At 31.4% G+C, this 21,090-nt stretch overlaps 4 protein-coding genes across 4 annotated transcripts; 2 read left to right on the top strand and 2 right to left on the bottom strand.

Moving 5' to 3' along the window:
• Positions 1–333: 333 nt before the first annotated feature.
• LOTGIDRAFT_155249 (hypothetical protein) lies at positions 334–1,548 on the bottom strand (the record flags this gene model as incomplete). Its single annotated transcript, XM_009066827.1, has 1 exon — positions 334–1,548. One exon carries the CDS (start codon positions 1,546–1,548, stop codon positions 334–336), a length of 1,215 nt encoding a protein of 404 aa, XP_009065075.1.
• Positions 1,549–2,046: 498 nt separating this feature from the next.
• Positions 2,047–3,357, top strand: LOTGIDRAFT_107985 (hypothetical protein; the record flags this gene model as incomplete). Its single annotated transcript, XM_009066826.1, has 2 exons — positions 2,047–2,309; positions 3,240–3,357. The coding sequence occupies 2 exons, from the start codon at positions 2,047–2,049 to the stop codon at positions 3,355–3,357; spliced, it is 381 nt and encodes a 126-aa protein (XP_009065074.1).
• A 2,162-nt stretch (positions 3,358–5,519) lies between these two features.
• Positions 5,520–11,558, top strand: LOTGIDRAFT_108121 (hypothetical protein; the record flags this gene model as incomplete). The annotated part of the gene is made up of 8 exons (XM_009066825.1): positions 5,520–5,639; positions 6,359–6,546; positions 7,102–7,174; positions 8,945–9,050; positions 9,481–9,668; positions 10,376–10,513; positions 10,821–10,908; positions 11,449–11,558. The coding sequence occupies 8 exons, from the start codon at positions 5,520–5,522 to the stop codon at positions 11,556–11,558; spliced, it is 1,011 nt and encodes a 336-aa protein (XP_009065073.1).
• Positions 11,559–11,968: 410 nt separating this feature from the next.
• On the bottom strand, positions 11,969–15,621 carry LOTGIDRAFT_183988 (hypothetical protein). Its single transcript, XM_009066824.1, has 6 exons — positions 15,446–15,621; positions 15,107–15,209; positions 14,554–14,722; positions 13,549–13,753; positions 13,090–13,298; positions 11,969–12,700 (listed from the first exon to the last, which is right to left on the bottom strand). Exons 1-6 carry the CDS (start codon positions 15,613–15,615, stop codon positions 12,552–12,554), a joined length of 1,005 nt encoding a protein of 334 aa, XP_009065072.1. The 5' UTR covers positions 15,616–15,621; the 3' UTR covers positions 11,969–12,551.
• Positions 15,622–21,090: the final 5,469 nt, after the last annotated feature.

Below are 21,090 nucleotides of genomic sequence, written 5' to 3'. Positions count from 1 at the left end.
GGAGGATTCATAACTGGTAGTTTCAAGATCAGCACCAGAATCACAAAAGCTGAGTCCGCAGTTATAGTAAGCTAAAATCATTGTGAATAAAACCAAGGAATTGATATAAATATTACTCTAAACTAAAAATGTCATGCCATGGCTGCCAGTCAGAGCTGTTTAATATGGAAAGCCAGTGATGAATTATAACTTATATACTTAGAGTACTTATCACTCAACATCCTAAACTCTACTTCAGGGTTTCCACTAAATCAGGATCACAAAAAAAAGTCATATCATATTTTATGTGTGGTTTATTTATAAAAAAAAAAACCCACAACCAAAACAAAACAATCATTTAAATTTCAAGTATTTCCACAAAGAGGCAGGTAGTGTTTGAAGTTTCTGAAATGCCTTGATGTCTGCTATATTCATACTGGCTAGAATAACTTCACGACATTTCATTTGCAATGTTGGCACTTCACAGAGATTCACAAGAGGCATTTTCACTTCAGTACATTTTGTAAATGATGTAGAACCACAATTGTAGGCCCAAATCTGTAACTTAGAGTCACATGGAGAAACTATAGCACTGAAAAACAATTTTTTAATGGATTTTGCATTGACTATTGAATTGACAATATCCATCTCGATGATGCTGACAGCTTCCAAAGTTTCTGCGTCGTAAAAATCAAACTTGCATTGAATTCTGTAAAGATTTGATACACAAATGCTATATATTATCAAAATATTGCCTTTTCTATTGAAACACATTGAACACTTTAAAATGCTGTAGAATTCTAAAGGAGAATCATCTTCAGAATCTGAACTATTACCAGTACTAATGTATTGCTCGCAGCCTGAACAAGTCCGTGCATTTTTCTTGTGCACCTTCTGTAGGATTGCCTCCCCTGTTTGAGAATTGTGAATAGTAAAGCGACATCGAGCACAATATTCTTCTAAGTCTGCAGTCAGGATATTGCCATCGTGTTGAAATGCTAAAAGATGAAACTTTCTATCTCTGATTTCAAATTTTTCTGTTCCAATAACTTCATTTTCAAGACCAACTGGTTTTTCAGGAAATTTTGTTTTGACTTTCAAAATCATTGTCCATCTCTTCTGAGTTTCTATATCTTGAGGTAGTCTAAGAAGTATAGTTGAATAATCTAAACTGATATGGCAGCGTAATGGTTGAATGGAAGCAAAATCTTTGGTAAAGAAATGCTGAGTGTCATTAAAACATTGAATATAATTTGATAATGTATCAAGGGCAATAAATTGTATGTATTTCACAGATTGTGTTATATATTGTATAATATAAAGGTCACCATGACATCCAATGCATATTGGTTTACCAATAATTCTCTCCAATTTGAAATAGTCTGGTAAGGTGACTGTTTGAGTTTGACACTTCTGCTCTGTGATTTTCATGCTGGAATCCAAGAAAAATTCTTGAACATACAGAAATTGTCTATTTTTGTCAACTGTTATCTCGATAAATCTGTTCTCTGTACATTCTGCAAGAACACCATGGAATACATATTTATTTTGTGGGGCCATTGATGCCATTTCAAGAAGATTTTTGAATTTGACAGCCGTATTGTTGACACTTTGACACCACTTCCGAATTCACCGACCCTCACCTTGTAATGTGAATAGACCTTGACCTTAAAATCAAAACAAACAAGATGGCTGACCAAAAAGGTAAAACACGTGTGTCAAATGAGTATACCTAATCATCCGTATTTTCCCTCTATATTCCAATAAATCAAATTAACTAAGTAATTATCCATAAAACTACAGCTAAGTTTTAAAAAATGCTTAATATTTTAAAGCATTTTTCAATAATTACTAAGTTAAATGGATTTATTGTCATAAAAATAAAATACAGGGATTTTATTGTATCCTCGGCCTTTTGTATATAGATAGATATAACACAAGATAGCCTAAGTCCACTTTCAATATAAGCTTACTCCTACAAGCAAAGTTTGAGACTTCAAATTGTATGTCTGAGTGATAGAATTCCTTTCAATTTATTCTATTTGTGTAGAGTTAGATTGTGATGCAATGGATGATGATAATGAGTATGATGATGTTGAATGGGATGATGATGAAAATGAAGATAATGATGATGATAATGAACTAATTGGTGATGTGAAATGTCTATTTTGTGATGAAGTATTCAAGTCAGCAAGTCTTCTATTTGAGCATTGTAAAGAACAACATAATTTTGATATTAAAGAAATATGTGTTATGTGGAAATTAGATTGTATTTCTTACATTAAAATGATCAACTACATAAGGAAAATGGTAAGACCTCTTCTTGCTTAGTATATTTCAGTATGTCCAGAAAACAAATAACTTATCATAGTGATATTTGAAAACATTTGATTTATAAACTGAGAGAGCTTAATTCCTGCTATATGTAAAACTGAAAATGATAACATTATATTATGATAGTTATTACCAATTTGGTGAATATTAACAATCTGGATACTTGAGTACTATTATTGGTTGTCATCTTGAAGATCTTGGCTTTGGATTGTTCTGAAATTCCATAACCATATTGGATAGTTTTGGATATTGAAGAAAGATTGCGACTTCAGTCATATTCAAATCCCTTCGCTATCAAAAGCAGGACAATCCTTTAATCATACTTGGTCTCTGAAACACTAGTTATAACCTCTACCCATTACATTTGCCATAAGTTAATGTATAGATGGGGTTTCAAGTATCAAATAGTAATAATGCATGTTAAAGGGAAGTATTCGCCATTTTAAGGGGGGGGGGGGGGGTTGATTTGAATGTTGAATATATGTATATAGTCTTCAGAAGTGCTAATAATGTAAGAAAATCGCATAATTCCTTAAAAAATATCTCAAACTAGGAATTTCTTTTCTTATTTCTATAGATGTCTTTTCTATATATGGCAGTGTCTCAAAAAAAGATCACTCTTCTTTTTAACTTTCAAATGCAGATAATTCTGGACACACATGGATTTGAAAGCTCAAATTTCAATGGTGATCTGTGAACACTATTACTGAGTTACTGAGTAGCTTAGGTTAAAAATTCCTGTTTCTGAGACTAAGATATGATTGGTCAAATGGATGTCAAACCTGTTCCTTTAAATATTGTAGATTGAAAAATCAAGTTAAACCTGTCATTCATTTGAACCCAAAAATAGAATTTAAGTCATAAAATTTATGACAAGATAAAATTGCAGCTGTCTATTTTTAGAAACTTTGCCCTAAAGATATCAGCAAAAGAAAAGTAAGAGAGATACCTCCATGGAGTAATGATGAGTATATGAAACCTGCTGATTGTGAAGATTTATTATTACAATATGGTATGTTATCTTTAATTATTAGTCCTATCTAAAACAAATGTGAACTGAAGTCAATTGGTTTGACCTAGTTAAAACATTGATGAACAATAGTTATCTTGTATTTAATGTTTTTACATGTAGATAGTATTAGTACTGATTTTATAATTTTGTTATTTACAAACTGTTTTGTGAAAATTAAGGGATTGTTAAGAGGTTTTCTAATTTTTTATGTGCATCAATTGACATCATTCCAATTCTCAATGAATTATCTGTGGTTCCTGCAATTCCGCTAAAACTAAGTGTTGATAAAAGCATATTTTGAGATTAGTGACGTCATCAATCACTTATTATTTGTGGAATTGCAGATCCCACAGATGTTTGACTGAAAATTTCAATGGTACAAATTGATGCTATCAGTGTCCCCGATACACACACAAATTCTATAAAACCTGTTTGCAATCCCTGCAACTAATTTTAACATTACAACATTCAAGTAAAAACATTAACCTTTACTTTAATTGGACTATTTTGTCATTTGATTCTTTGAAGGTATTGTTCCTCCATTATTTGATATTTGTTGATTTATTAAGTCTATATTATAGTTGAACAAGTGTATATGTACAGAAATTGGGATTTTTCCAAAGATTAACCAGGGTGGTCTATTTTGTTATTGGGGTAGATACAATAGTCATTGAAACTATTCAAGTAAGATTGTGATCTTCTAAAATCACCTAAAAAAAAAAGAGGATTGTATGTAGATTTTGTTTTGTTCAAATTATTGGCTTTGTTTTTTACTTTAGATGGTATTGTTATTTGAATTAATTGTAGTCTGTTGTCTGATATAGAGTAATGTATCTTTAAAACAAATTTATTGAAGAGTGATCAATATTATTGTTTGACTGACAAATAAAGAGTGTCTACAATTTGACAATGAAATATTAGCTCTGTTTCATTACATTATAAAGTTTACACAGGTTAGAATTCAATGAAGTTTTTGCTCATATTTTTAATTTTCGTGTGTAAAATCATTAAGTTTGGATAGTGAGTTAACAAAACAGGCAGTGACTGTTTGCGTAATAGTGATATGCACAAAATAGTGATTGTTTACAAAATTGTAACAGTAATAAATGATCGGTACTTTTTTTTTGCACTATTTATACATAATGATTTAGATATAGAATCATGAAGTGGGTAGTGAGTTAACCAAACTAACAGATAGTGACTATTAACATGATAGTGATCATTTAGGAAATGATGATAGTTTATAATTAAGTGACTTTTAATTTCAGATATAGAATCATTAAGTTTGGGTAGTGAGTAAACCAAACCAACCGGTAGCGACTGTTAACAAAGTAGTGATTGTTTACATCATATTGACAGTGATCAATCATTTTGATTTTTCAGATATAGAATCACTAGATATGGGCAATGAGTTAAGCAAACCAACAGAAAGTGACTGTTTACAGAATAGCGATCGTTTACAAAATGGTAATGGTTTACCCAATAGTGACAGTGGTCATGAGGAGATAACTCTATCTAAAACCGAATATCATCAATTATTACAACAACTACATATGTCAGAATCACGGGCTGAGTCAGCTGAAAGAGAATTAGTCAGAGCAGAAGAAGACTTGAATAAATTAAGGTATACAGAAATTTTGCTTATAGCTTACGAATATGGCGGTCACATCATGTTCTTATTTAGATATTTAAAGTGTTCATAAGAATTCTTACCTGTTAAGAGACTTTGCTTTCTTTACCTATATTGGAAAGTTAACCTCCATTCAAAGAGAATTTAGTATCTGAATCATGTGTCAGAAAACATCAGATGAGCTTTAGTCAACTAATAATACAATATAATATCGTAGGTTAAGAGTCCTCAGCCTCTTGATTTGCTGTTCATTTTATTATATTACCATTCCTTCCTTGTGATACAGTCATTTAATTTTTTAACCTCATAAGCTTAAAAAACCTGAAAGAACCCAGTGCAGCTTTTAGTTGCACTTTCCAGAGACATAATCAAACATCTGTTTAACTTTAACATGCAATTAAATTGAAACATAAAAGCTCTCCAGCAGGATGTTATTATGGACATTGGTGTTGGTTGTTATTGGCTATGAAGTAAAACATTATGGTAACATTATGAGGGAAGGACACGTATTTGACAATTCAAACCATTATGTTCTCAAATTTTAGGACAGTAGCTAAAGAGTTTATGTTATCACAACCAGCTGTACCTTCTGGACCACCAACTATAGAACATCTTAAAGATAATGAAGATGAATCATATTTTGATTCTTATTCTCATTTTGATATCCATCATCAAATGTTACAGGTAGGACAGATCTTCCTTTCCAGCATTTCCCTTTATCTATAAATCAAATTTCAATGATAAAAATAACAATAGCACATGTACTCTATGAGGACTTGCCATTGATGACTATAATATATACATTTTAAGTTTACCTTTGATGTAGACCCCCTTTCTTCTAAGAAATTTCAACTGAAATATCCTATTTGAGAATGTGCTGAAAATTAAATATTGTGCTCCATGTTTAATATATAACAGTCATACTAAGACTATCACTGCTATATTGAAGCTATATTTGTGTAACCATGGGCTATACAGGTGTATATTCAATATATGTTGAATTTAGGAAGGTATAAAGGGACAGGTGTGCCATTTTGAGGGGTTGATTTTAGACTTTAATACATGTTAATAGTCTTCAGAAGTACTAGAAATGTGCGAAAATAATGCAATTCATTTAAAAATACTACAAACTAGGAATTTTACTCATTATTTCTATATATGTCTTTTCTATATATCACAGAGTATCTTAAATTGAGGAGTCGTAATTTTAACATTCAAATGCAGATAATTTGAATTCAAACGCTCAAATTTCGATGGCGAGCTGTGAACACTGAAATTACTGATTAGCTCAGCTAAAATATTCCAGTTTCTGAGACTAAACTATGATTGATCAAAAAATGGTCTACCCGTCCCTTTAAAGCTGATAATGTTAATTGAATAATGAACAAGTTGTTGTATTTCAGGATAAAGTGAGAACAGAGAGTTATAGAGATTTTATGTTAAATAATAAAGAGTATTTTAAAGATAAGATAGTATTAGATGTTGGTTGTGGTACAGGGATACTCTCAATGTTTGCAGTTAAGGCTGGAGCTAGTCATGTCATAGGTGTAGACCAGTCAGAAATTATTTATCAAGCCATGGATATTGTCAGGTAAGCAAAAGACCATACTTATGAACACTTAAGTCTTTCTGAAGGCCAGTGTTGAAAATATTATTTCAAAAAAAAGGATATACATGTTGTTGTCTCAATATTTGCTTTACTTGCTCATTTTAGCTATCTGTAACACTTTTTAAATGAAAAAAAGGCATCTGGTTTGTTCACAATTAATGGAAAGATATGTTCTTTTGTGTCGGACATTGTGTATTACTTAGGTGTGTGAGGTTGGGGGTGTTCAGGTCACCTGAAGATTCAAAGCATCTTATTTGATACATCACAGTCTTCAGAAGCTATACTGTCTCTGATGTCCACTGCCATATCCAAGTTTTAGTAGAAATTTGAACAGGGACAACTGGGATTTCTCAGGTTGACTAAATCCAGAGATTGATCATTTTTTGGCAGATTATGCCACTAGCTAGCAGTTGTTAAAAATCCTGTACTCTGATTCTGCCAGTTGCATGATCAACGTTTTTGACAAGTACCCCCTTCATTTTGTAGGTGAGTAAAGTATAATTTAAGTGATTTATATATCTGATGTGTTTATTATAGAGAGAATGGGTTAGAAAATAAAATAACTTTATTAAAAGGAAGGTTAGAAGATGTTGAATTACCTTATAAACAGGTTTGTGTTATATTTTGCTCTTTGTAGATGTATTTGAGTTGTATATCGCAGATCCATTCAGTTCTTGTGATTGTCTTGATGGTTACATTTTCTTTGGTTCTAAATTTGAGTGCAATTAATTCTTTGGTAAAAGGTTTTAGGCTGATATTTTTATATCTGAATGGGTGGGATATTTGCTATATTTTAGGTTGATATTTTATATCTGAATGGATGGGATATTTGCTATATTTTAGGTTGATATTATTATATCTGAATGGGTGGGATATTTTCTATATTTTAGGTTGATATTATTATATCTGAATGGATGGGATATTTGCTATATTTTAGGTTGATATTATTATATCTGAATGGGTGGGATATTTGCTATATTTTAGGTTGATATTTTATATCTGAATGGATGGGATATTTGCTATATTTTAGGTTGATATTATTATATCTGAATGGATGGGATATTTGCTATATTTTAGGTTGATATTATTATATCTGAATGGATGGGATATTTTCTATATTTTAGGCTGATATTTTATATCTGAATGGATGGGATATTTTCTATATTTTAGGTTGATATTATTATATCCGAATGGATGGAATATTTTCTATATTTTAGGTTGATATTATTATATCTGAATGGGTGGGATATTTGCTATATTTTAGGTTGATATTTTATATCTGAATGGATGGGATATTTGCTATATTTTAGGTTGATATTATTATATCTGAATGGATAGGATATTTTCTATATTTTAGGTTGATATTATTATATCTGAATGGATAGGATGTTTTCTATATTTTAGGTTGATATTATTATATCTGAATGGATAGGATATTTTCTATATTTTAGGTTGATATTTTTATATCTGAATGGGTGGGATATTTGCTATATTTTAGGCTGATATTTTATATCTGAATGGATGGGATATTTGCTATATTTTAGGTTGATATTATTATATCAGAATGGATAGGATGTTTTCTATATTTTAGGTTGATATTATTATATCTGAATGGATAGGATATTTTCTATATTTTAGGTTGATATTATATCTGAATGGATGGGATATTTTCTATATTTTAGGTTGATATTATTATATCTGAATGGGTGGGATATTGCTATATGTTAGGTTGATATTTTTATATCTGAATGGATGGGATATTTTCTATATTTTAGGTTGATATTATTATATCTGAATGGATAGGATGTTTTCTATATTTTAGGTTGATATTATTATATCTGAATGGATAGGATATTTTCTATATTTTAGGTTGATATTATATCTGAATGGATGGGATATTTTCTATATTTTAGGTTGATATTATTATATCTGAATGGGTGGGATATTTGCTATATGTTAGGTTGATATTTTTATATCTGAATGGATGGGATATTTTCTATATTTTAGGTTGATATTATTTTATCTGAATGGATGGGATATTTTCTATATTTTAGGTTGATATTATTATATCTGAATGGATGGGATATTTGCTATATTTTAGGTTGATATTATATCTGAATGAATGGGATATTTTCTATATTTTAGGTTGATATTATTATATCTGAATGGATGGGATATTTTTCTATATTTTAGGTTGATATTATTATATCTGAATGGATGGGATATTTGCTATATTTTAGGTTGATATTATTATATCTGAATGGATGGGATATTTTCTATATTTTAGGTTGATATTATTATATCTGAATGGTGGGATATTTTCTATATTTTAGGTTGATATTTTTATATCTGAATGGATGGGATATTTTCTATATTTTAGGTTGATATTATTATATCTGAATGGATGGGGTATTTTCTACTATTTGAGTCAATGTTAGATACTGTTCTAGTAGCTAGAGATAGATATTTAAAACCAGGAGGAATGGGTAGGTTTTCATTAATTTTGACCATTTTGTAAAACTAATGGCATTTGGATTGTCAGCCAACACATCTCAGCCCTTTGTTGATTTGTTTATGAGTGTGAATTTATGTTGATTTGTTGGTGAGTGAAAATTCAACATTTCACCCCATTGAAACACCTTGCAAATCATGTAATGTCATGTAAATGAATGGGTTCAAAGGTCATCTATTAAATGTTTTATAGTTCAGCATTGTGAAGATCCTTTCTTATTAAGATTCTTTCTTATTTGGCTGTACTTGAATTGGTTGGTTGATCTAATTTACATATCGTTTTAATAGTAGGCAATATCATATCATATCAAAAATTGAAAACTAACAGAATTATGTACCTGTACCCTGTACATTCCCATTAGCATTATGTTATGTGTTTAGAGTCTTTAACTTCATCTTTTGCAGTATTCCCTGATATATGTACTATATCTGTAACAGCTATCAGTGATTTTAAACTCTATAATAAAGATGTCTTATTTTGGGATGATGTGTATGGTTTTAAAATGACCTGTTTAAAAAGTGAAGTGATAAAAGAAGCCTGTGTAGATATTATAAAAAATGATACTGTTGTAACAGATCCTTGCGTTTTAAAGGTTTGTTATTTGATATCTTTTGGATTTTGAAAAAAATGGCAAAAAGCCTCAGCTGTTCAATCATTTAAAAGGGTGTTTGATACATAAGTGGCATTTCCCTAGTATTGCCCTAATGAAAAATTATTGCCCTATGGGAATACATAATTCTATAGAAGTCTCCAAGAGAAGAGTCTCATTTGTAGATGCTCTGTGTTGCCATTGAAGTACTAGAAATGTACGAAAGTCGTATAATTCCTTCAAATATATCTCAAATAGGAATTTCTTTTGGTAGATGTCTTTTCTATATGTGACTCTGTCTCATAAAAAGACAAATTGTCTTTTTAACTTTCAAATGCAAATAATTCTGGACACTCATGGATTTGAAGGTTCAAATTTCGAAGGTGAACTGTGAATGCTATTATGGATTGGCTTAATTAAAGAAAAAAACTATTTCTGAGACTAAAGTATGATTGGTCAAAAAATAAGGTGCTCATGAATTGAGAAGATTCTGCTTTGAATTATGTTCATTCAAAATACTTATCCAATAGCTTCAAATATTATGCCAACCAATCAAAAACACCATGAATATTCCAGAAATTTTTACATGTAGTAGGTTGATTGCTGTATTGACCAAGTATTTATGTGTTTTAACATGGCAAATAAAGACACTCTGTAGAAAATGAAATAAAACAGAACCGCAAGTTTTAGAATGATCATTATGTTTTTAGACTATAGATGTCAGTGATTGTCAGCTATCAGATCTTCAGTTTAAATCAGAATTTAATTTAACAATGACAAGAGATGGTGAAATTACAGCTTTTATTGGTTATTTCAATATTTACTTCCAAAAACATTTATCTCAACCAGTAAGTCCTTTATATTCATCAAATTCATATGCAGGGTGATTCTGTGGAGGCTGCTTCCCTATTCCCATATTATTTGTATTTTGATCACTAGTTTGTAAAATTGAATAAATAAAAATATAAACAGAGAGTAAACAATTTTCAGTCAGACATCAGTGGTTCTTGGTAAATTCCAGTAAAACTAGGCGTTAACGACGTAGCTATTGCAACTGGACTTACATAAACAGGAATAGATGGATGAATTGACCAATCCTTCTAATCATAGATTTATGATTTATATTAAAATGATATTATCGTTAAATATTCTCAGGTGGAATTTTCAACAGGACCAGAAGCAACACCTACCCATTGGAAACAGACAGTATTTTTATTACCTAAACCATTATCATTAAAGAAAGGTAACTCATCTTGCCTATAACTATTTTGGAACTCTTGTGCAATGAGAAACATTTTCTTGTGTTATTTGTCATGACACATTGTGTTTTACAGTGACATCTTGTGTTATATCATGCCAGAATGTGTTAAATCATGACAGAATGAGTTATATCATGACAGAATTTGTTATATCATGACAGAATGTTTTATATCATGACAGCTTATGTTTTACCATGACATATTGTGTTTTACTATGACATCTTGTTTTTATCATGACATCTTGTGTTTTATCATGACAGAATGTGTTATATCATGATAGAATGTGTTATATCATGACAGCTTGTATTATACCATGACTTAACCATAAATAACAACCAATTTTTAAAATCTGGTATATCACTCAAATTCTGGGCATCTGTGGTTTAGTCTTATACTTCAAATATATCATGGATGCAATCATGCAAATGGAATTTGCAAATCAAAAGCGTATATTGCACCTTTGCTAACTGTTATATTTGCTTCTGAAAAAATAAGATTTTTAAAATTTGCTTTCTTTGTTTCAGGAGAGGAGATCAAAGGAGTTTTATCTTGTAAAAAGAATAGAAAAGATCCCCGAAGTCTAGTAATATCTTTAACATATAATGATAAAAGACATATTTATATAATGGAATAATATACATTGAATTATAACACTTAGTGTTATTTATTTTGTTTATTGCACTATTGCAATGCCAAGCTATAACGAAATTTGTAATTATACCTTGACTACATACAATAGTCACATTTCTTGTAAATTTGAAAATAAAGTGATTCGATTTGATTGGATTGTACTGTATTGTAGTGAAATAAATCCAATCAGAGGCATTGACAAAAAGTCTCTGAACACAAGGCCATAATGTTTACAGCCTTTCTGAAGAGGGCTCTGATTGGCTGTATTCGTTGGTATACTTAAATCTCTGCTTTCTGTGATAGAATGTAGCTATTTTAGTCACGGTATTTAAGTACGAAGTTCGTAATAGCTTGGCAAAGCTATTTTTATGGGAGTTTTCCAGACCATAACACAATTCTGTCAAAGTATTTGTGAGAAAATTATTTCACATTTGCTCTACAGATCTTTTTAATAGGAAACAGAGATGAAAACCAAAATCTATGCCAAGCCTTTCATTCTAAATGCTAAAATTCCCCTTGAAGCACTATCACTAATACTATAAAGCATGAATGCCCACAAGACAATATGGTCTAGTATTTTGTGGAATTGCAGGAACCACAGACATTGATTTGCTTGATCATTCCAAAACAAAGATTTTTTGTTCATTTCTTACTTCTGCACATTACAAATTGAAACATTATACTGTATATCGATATCAGCTATCTGTAGGTATATGGACAGGCCATTGATGGTTGTAACTTATGTCCAAAACAATAATCTGCTTAACAGTTAAATTTGACAGGACTTATAGTAAATTGATGGTACACTAGACATTCCATTTCAATTCTCTTAAGTGATAGCTGCCAAAATAATTACTTCAACAACTATATCGCTTTAAAAATGTAAAATGATTGAGAGAAAATTTCACCCTCCACAATTCTTATTCTATACCACAGTTTATTTAAATAAATAGAAGTGAAGAGTATTAATAAATTATGATCTGTGGAAGCTAATCTATTACTTCTTAACTGTATTCTGTCCCATAGTAGCTCTAAGTGCTATAGTCACATCTACCCAGGTATTAGGATTCTCCATGATATTCTCCCATGTCAGTATTTCTTCACCTCTAGCATCCATCCAATCAACTTCTTTACCTTCACATCGACCTGAAAATAGATGAGCATGCTGTTAAGCATGTGAACATCTTCTGGGTATATCGAGTTAGTAACTTGAAGATTCTTGTGATCAGACTGTCCAAGCTCATCAAGAAGTATCACCCGCGACTTGACGTGTAGTTTTATTTGCTAATTGGATGGATATACATTGCTTTGCCAAATAGGTTAAAAATTAATTTCATGCTATTATGAAAATTTAATTGGCTGAAAAGCCCATTGTATATCTGCGTGGTTTTAATGAATATTGCACTGTGAGAAGGTCTAACATATTATGAATCGGAAATCTGGACACAGATGTTGCTCTCGTTTTTATATGGACCATGTGCAGAATACAATATACTGTGTTGACGTGTTTGGAATACTAGAATGATAGGACTAACCTGTTCCCAGATTAAATCTGTTACCACCTAAGAAGTCATTACTCGATAGTGATTCATGGTCCCATACGGTCAGCTCTAGACTTTTGTCTGGTAGTTCATCTAATCCTACGTCTTCAAATAAAAATACCTGATTCCATGCTGGAGAACAATCCTTCTTTATCACATTTGTCTTCTGTTTGCTCACCTTAGCTGTGTCCGGTAACAAATATCTACAATGACAGAAAAAAAATGAAATTTTTGCATCTGATGAATCTTTTATGCATCCTTGATGAAGATGGTTATCGGATGGAAATTAAATGGAATTACATTTGACGTCTTACTGAAGAACACCGAGTACGTAGAGCATCTGTTGTTATTTTCCTGACAAAAGCGTTTAATGGGATAATAATATCATGTGCAATTCTAGCAGATCTTATAGACACCATTAATTATGGTCAGTATCAATTCAGCGATACTCACCCTTTACAGAAAGGATTAGATGAACCATTAGAATGTAAAGCAGTTAAATTACGGGCTTCTTTTACCATTACACGTAGTTCTCCTTTACTAGGTCCCGACTTCTTTTTCTTCTTCTTCACCACAGCATTTTTTGATAGAGAATCTGGTGTTACATATGATAGTGACAGTACTAAATCACCTTTATATGGCGGACCTTCATCTTCGGCTGCTTCTTCCAACAACTAAAATATCAGTATATAATAATAATAATAATAATAAAGTTTATTCAAGTACTATACGACTTTCGTCATGGTACAAACGTTAACAAAAATAGATTTGAATTTTCTAATAAAGAAAATGCATATAATAAAATAAATTTCAAATATAGAATATACAAAAAATAATTTAAATATCAAATATAGTATATTAAACAAATACAGATAATAATTTTAATTTCAAATATATTATATACAAAATAAATCTAGATTTCACATATTAATTAATTATACAAAATAATAGTTCAAACTTTTAATTAAGGCAGGTATATACAATAAGTCGATTGGATAAAATTCATGAGAGTATTTCTTGTCTAATATCTAATCCTTTTTTATGTACAAAGCTAAGTTTTTTTGGACATCTATAGATTTGCTTGTAAATAGAGATTTAAGTTTGAAATCGTTTGGGTTTGAGTGACAATATTTTGGCAGGAAGTTAACTGTCAGTATATGTTTTTTTTTTAATTTTGGATATAATATTCTAGCCAATACAACTGATTTAGCAATGTTATTTAATTCCGATTTCAAAGTATGCGAACAGTAAGTGTTATTTAAAAAAAAAGATACGGAACTCCAAAATATAAAAAAAAAATTGTCGGAGAGTCGATCAGTTGTACCGGAAATTTTAAAATGGTAGTCGTCCAGTAGTTTATATTTAAAAAATAAAGAATTTGACGCAACCCAAACGACAGATTCCTAAGGTCAACATTCTGATTTATTATTCTACGCTGATATTAGAATTAATAGAAACAACTTACTCTTTCCTGTAATGGATACCATCTCGGACTATTATCAGTAAATTTATAATTCTCGAACTGAACGAGAACCTCCCCAAGAAAATCATTTCTTCCAAATTTATCATTATGCCATACCGTTAACCACAATGAACGACTGTATAGTTCACTTTCTGATATATTATACTAGAAATAAAACAATACCAAATCGTTAATGTAATGAAAATGCCTTACCCAAGTGAGTTTTGTCTTTAAAATGGTGATCTCAAACGTATTTATTGGATATCAATGTTTTACTTTCAGAGGAGTACAGAGTTTTTCTCGGGCAGTTTTTTTTCATATTGTCTATTTCATGCAATGGATTGCAAAGAAGCCTGTGTGAATTTGTTAGAAATTTTTGCACAATCTGTGAAACCATGACTCAAGTGTACAACTGGTCAGACCGCTGGAAGATCCATAGCATTCGTGATGTTAAACCACCTGACTCAAAGAAAACATGTCAGCTTTTTAAGCTCTTTGAAATTAATGACGAGCCTTCAAACCTAGTGGAAGATTGTTCTTATTACTTACTTTCAATACTTCATTAAATACAGGACTCAGAGTATGTTTCTTTATCTTTGTTTTTCTCTTACCATTTCTGGACTTATCTGGTAGTAAATATGCTTTAACATATCTACAAAAATACAGAGTGGATTGGTGTATGATGCAAAAATTGCATCGGAACATGCTCATTCCGGATAATCACTAACTAAATCGGCTGGTGCACTGCGCTTGGCAGAAAATGCTTCTCATTGCCGGGAAAAACTTATAAGAATCCAAAATGGTCATTAAACTCATCATCATTACTTTTGACCCATGTATATGTATAAGTATCCTGCCTTCTTGTAATGACAAAATTCCTCTACTTACGGGTCTGAGCGTTTATTTTTGGTATCAACTGCTGCTATATTTTTACATTCCTGTATATCTATTCTTAATTCACCAGATTCGCGGTTAAAATCTAAACCAAATAACATTTCACCAGTAACAGGTATTTTACCATAGTTCACTTCCCCAGCATCACTATATACACTTAACATACTCTCTCTAGAACCCTACAATATATAGATACAATAGTTCACTTCCCCAGCATCACCATATACACTTAACATACTCTTTCTAGAATCCTACAATATATAGATACAATAGTTCACTTCTCTAGCATTACTATATACACTTAACATACTCTCTCTAGAACCCTACATAGATACAATAGTTCACTTCTCCAGCATTACCATATACACTTAACATACTCTTTCTAGAATCCTACAATATATAGATACAATAGTTCACTTCTCTAGCATTACTATATACACTTAACATACTCTCTCTAGAACCCTACATAGATACAATAGTTCACTTCTCCAGCATTACTATATACACTTAACATACTCTCTCTAGAACCCTACATAGATACAATAGTTCACTTCTCAAGCATTACTATATACACTTAACATACTCTCTCTAGAACCCTACATAGATACAATAGTTCTCTTCTCCAGCATTACTATATACACTTAACCTTAACATACTCTCTCTAGAACCCTACATAGATACAATAGTTCACTTCTCCAGCATTACTATATACTCTTAACATACTCTCACTAGAACCCTACAATATATAGATACAATAGTTCACTTCTCCAGCATTACTATATACACTTAACCTTAACATACTCTCTCTAGAACCCTACAATATATAGATACAATAGTTCACTCCTCCAGCATTACTATATACACATAACATACTCTCTCTAGAACCCTACAATATATAGATACAATAGTTCACTCCTCCAGCATTACTATATACACATAACATACTCTCTCTAGAACCCTACATAGATACAATAGTTCACTTCTATAGCATTACTATATACACTTAACATACTCTCACTAGAACCCTACAATATATAGATACAATAGTTCACTCCTCCAGCATTACTATATACACATAACATACTCTCTCTAGAACCCTACATAGATACAATAGTTCACTTCTCCAGCATTACTATATACACTTAACATACTCTCTCTAGAACCCTACAATATATAGATACAATAGTTCACTTCTCCAGCATTACTATATACACTTAACATACTCTCTCTAGAACCCTACAATATATAGATACAATAGTTCACTTCTCTAGCATTACTATATACACTTAACATACTCTCTCTAGAACCCTACATAGATACAATAGTTCACTTCTCTAGCATTACTATATACACATAACATACTCTCTCTAGAACCCTACATAGATACAATAGTTCACTTCTCTAGCATTACTATATACACTTAACATACTCTCTCTAGAGCTCTGTCTCTAGAACACTATAATATACATCATGTTGATGAAATAGTTGTACAATCGCTCATCGCTCACAAATGAATGTGAAGGAGAGGAGACAGTTTTGATATGGTTTTATGGAACTTGGTAATGATAAATTGTATAACTATTTATTGATGATTGGTAAAGGTAAAATTTGTTTCTGGCCGCGATAGACTATGCATTTACCTTTTGAGATCTGAAATACGTTTAGTTTTAGGTAATATTTAAATCAACTACCTTTGACCCGAACGAAGTGCGTCGAAAGTGATGACTAAAAATGATGGTCTTGGTTTAATTGCGATGCAACATAAAATGCTAATCGTAGATGAATCAACATGTGGAGATTTTTTGATAACCTTTTCCCTGACTTCGTCAAAATACCATCATGGTTTTTATGACTTTTGTGTGGTAAACACCTCCGTATATTTATGTTAGATAACTTGCCAAACATAGCTATAAGGGCAGTGGCGGCTCCACTAGGGGTACTGAAAAATAGTTTGCCACTCTACCTAACTGTACCCCCACTTAAAAAATCTAAAATATGATATACGTTTTAGCCCAAAAATATGTTTTAGAAAGCACCAAGTCAATTCTATTTTCAGAAGAATTATAAGTTTATGCAAAAAATGCGCCTCGTCACTTCCTTGAATAACAACCTCGGCTGTTGTCCTCCATTGAAGCAGTCTGCCTTTATCGACTAGCTGACCTTTCAACTCCACATCTGAACAATTTGATTTGAGTCTTGGAGTATAGATTAATGTATAACAATTAGTTTCAGTATTGTCACAAGAATGTTCCATTATACCGCCAAATAAAGGAGTAATTAAGGATTTCCGAAGTTAATGCAATTCATAAGATGTTTGTGGGATGTTTCGGAGTTTCGGAATTATACATTCATATAAAACATTATGTACATTTCTTTGCCGCGAAACTATTATTAAACCAACGACAATACCATGCACCATATGGTACTAATTTAACGTATTTTAATATTGTATGGATTCTTATCAGAATATGTTTTGACACTAAACAGCAAGAAAACATAATGCTTATTGATTGCGTAGAAAATGGAATTGTATTTTCTTACGCCCACATAATTTATTTTTTCGTGGTTAAAATACGCAAATGTGCTCTGTAAAATAGGAGGCAAAAGTAACACGGCCATAACCTAGTTATCGTCTGAGCAAATTAAAAAGTTTTTGAACTTTTTCGATATTTTTAAGAGAGAATTGGAATATCAGCCTCAAAATAGAATTGCTTCGCGTTGATAAAAATATATTTTTTGTTCACATTGAAAAGAAACACATTTCTCTCTTGAAATTTCAACCCCCAAAAATCACAAATTTGGCTGAAAATTGTCCTCTAAAAACAACTTGAAGATGTTATTTATGTGTGCTCATGCTCTTATACTTATTAACGCAAAGACAATTCTAATACTAACAGTACTATTTGAAACTGCTATTCCAATTCTCATAAAATAATGGGAAAAATTCAAAAACCATTTTACTTTGCTCAGACAATGAGTTTGAAGTAGCCAAGGATTCCTGAAATTGAGAAAGACATCGTGCAAAATCATTAATTTTGAGAAATTACTACATCTGAAGTGAGTAGAAATAAATGCCTGTGTCTGGCGTTTGTGAATATAAGCGACATCTTTCAAACTTACCCCAAGTAATGATGACAAAGGACCCTTTTTACGGCGGGAACGATTTCCATCTAAATTATCCAAACTATCACAGCTTTCTCCCATCTAAAATAACAATACCATTATCAAAATGCTAAAAAAATGGGTTTTAGAATTAAGAATTCGAATTGCAAGGTTGTCTTCTTTCTAGTAGAAACCTCAACATTTACACAACTGCCATAAGAGTGACTCTCCTCAATTCAAAGGTTCAGTGTCGAGATTGAAAATAATTCAGCAAAATGTGAAATAATTCAAAAATGAAATTATACTTACATCATCGTCTTTATCTACAAATTGAAATATAAAAATGAATTAAAAATTAAGATCTATTCAATTTTTCATCATTAAAATCGTAACATTACAAATCCCCATAATATAGGCTGGGAAACACAATCGTAGAGTGGCATCAAGTGCTCTGGAATGGTCAGACCCGACTAACAGCTGTATTGAAAGCTATAACTAAAGAGGTTGAATTAGGTCCTTGAATACGATATACCGACCGGTAAGCTTCTTCCCATAGCAATGGCTTAGACTACGGAAGTGTTGGTTTGAGTTTGAGTACACATGTAATCGCATCCTTACAATCCGATCAGCTTAATCGTGTACGCAAGCATGTTGTCTCTTGATTGTTGATTTTTTGTGACCCAATTATGATTGTTCTTATGCTTGCACAAAACATTGATTGAGCGATACGTACTAAATCCGGATTATTGGATCAAAGCAGGGATCATTTAATTAAATACGTACCATCAAAATCCGAATCTGAATATCGTCCTTCAGCCAAGTCTAATAATCTAATTTTAGTATTAGGGGAGGCAGTTTTCATTGAAATTACACTTCGTGTATCACTTTGTGGTTTTATATGAAGTTCAGATTGTTTTGGGGCTGGGTAGGGTTCTATAGAGGGGTTCACAGTTATTTCGGGTACAACAACAGATTCAGGATTTGGTTCAGAAGATGTTATAGAATCACAAACAGTTCTTTCTATTGGTTTATTTTGATCGACACCATCTACAGACGATTCCGATTCGGCTCGTTTCTTGCAGGACACTCTGGTAACATCATTATCAACTCCATTACTGGTTGGTCCTTCAATTCCTGAAATAATGACAGTAGATCTAGCTGAACAACCAACATTGATACTCCAGATGAGATAAAATCCAAGTTTTGCTCTTCTGTCCAATATAGTATTGAAAATGTAATGTAAATAGTCTTCAGAAGTACTAGAAATGTACGAAAATTTCAAAATTTCTTCAAAAATATCTCAACTTAGAAATTTTACTAATTTTTCTAAGTACATTTCTTTTCTATATATCACAGAGTATCTTAAAATGACGAACCGTCACTTTAACATTCCAACGCGGATAATTCTGGCCACACATGGACTTGAAGTGTCAAATTTCGACGGTGAGCTGTGAACACCATTACTGATTGACCCGTTTCTGGGACTAAAAATTGATCGAAAAGAATGGCGCAATCAGAGAAGAAAGTTAGTATTGTTGTTAAAAGTCCACTCGGATTTGGAGTTGTGTATACTGACAACAGTAACCAATATAAAATGCTGCTATTGATCGTTTGTGTAGTATGCATACAAAACTACGTATGGTTCCAATATACATTTCCATGTAAGAATATTTATGTAGTATATACTAACCTTGCTTTGAAGTACCATTACTACCATATTTGAGAGGTTCGTCATCCTCGTGACTTACTTCTCCTGTAAAAAAAAATTAATAGACAATAACAATGGAATGCTGTCGTTATTCTGTTTTACATTAACGGTTTTTGAAAAGCTGAAAATGCTTGGAATAATATTAAAGATGATATCAGTCATTTTTTGTAAGGTTTTGTTTTTGGATGATCTTATCATGTATTTATAAATATTTACATATTGAGCCGCTGTTCGTTTGACTCATAAAAGAACATTGTACGACCGCAAGATGATTTCAATTTGGTAAACACTTAGTTTTATTGGAGTTGCAGGAACCACATTATTACGTATGATTAAAAATTGGAATGGTGCTAATTGATGTTTCCTATATACTTAAATTTTTTTTAGAAAACCGCTTTACAATCTCAATTGAACCTAATGGCCGATTTAGGTTCTGTATTAATATTTCTATATCGCTCTACAACTGATGTAATGGCTAATTTATGTAACCCTAATGACCAATTTATGTAACCTATATTTTAATTGAAAGGGATTTAAAACTGATTTGACTTTACATTGCAGCCTTCAAATTGGAAAACAACTATTAACAGTAAGTCCATTTTATTTCAGTAGATTGACAGTATTGAAATCAGTTTATTTCCGCTGAATTAGTCTCTGAAGTAAAGTTTTCAGTGTAAAGCCACTTAAGTTAGAAAATAAGCCACTCTAGAAAATAAAATTAACTTGAATAACGCCCAGATTATTGAAAATTAATTACAGATTTCAATTTGGATTAGGAACTTATCTTGAACGATTTCCAGTCACAGTAAATTGAGCAAGATCTGATAGC

The sequence above is a fragment of the Lottia gigantea genome (assembly GCF_000327385.1).
Source record: "Lottia gigantea unplaced genomic scaffold LOTGIsca_8, whole genome shotgun sequence".
NCBI classification, from domain to species: Eukaryota; Metazoa; Mollusca; class Gastropoda; family Lottiidae; genus Lottia; species Lottia gigantea.
This window is presented reverse-complemented; position numbering and strand designations above follow the sequence as displayed.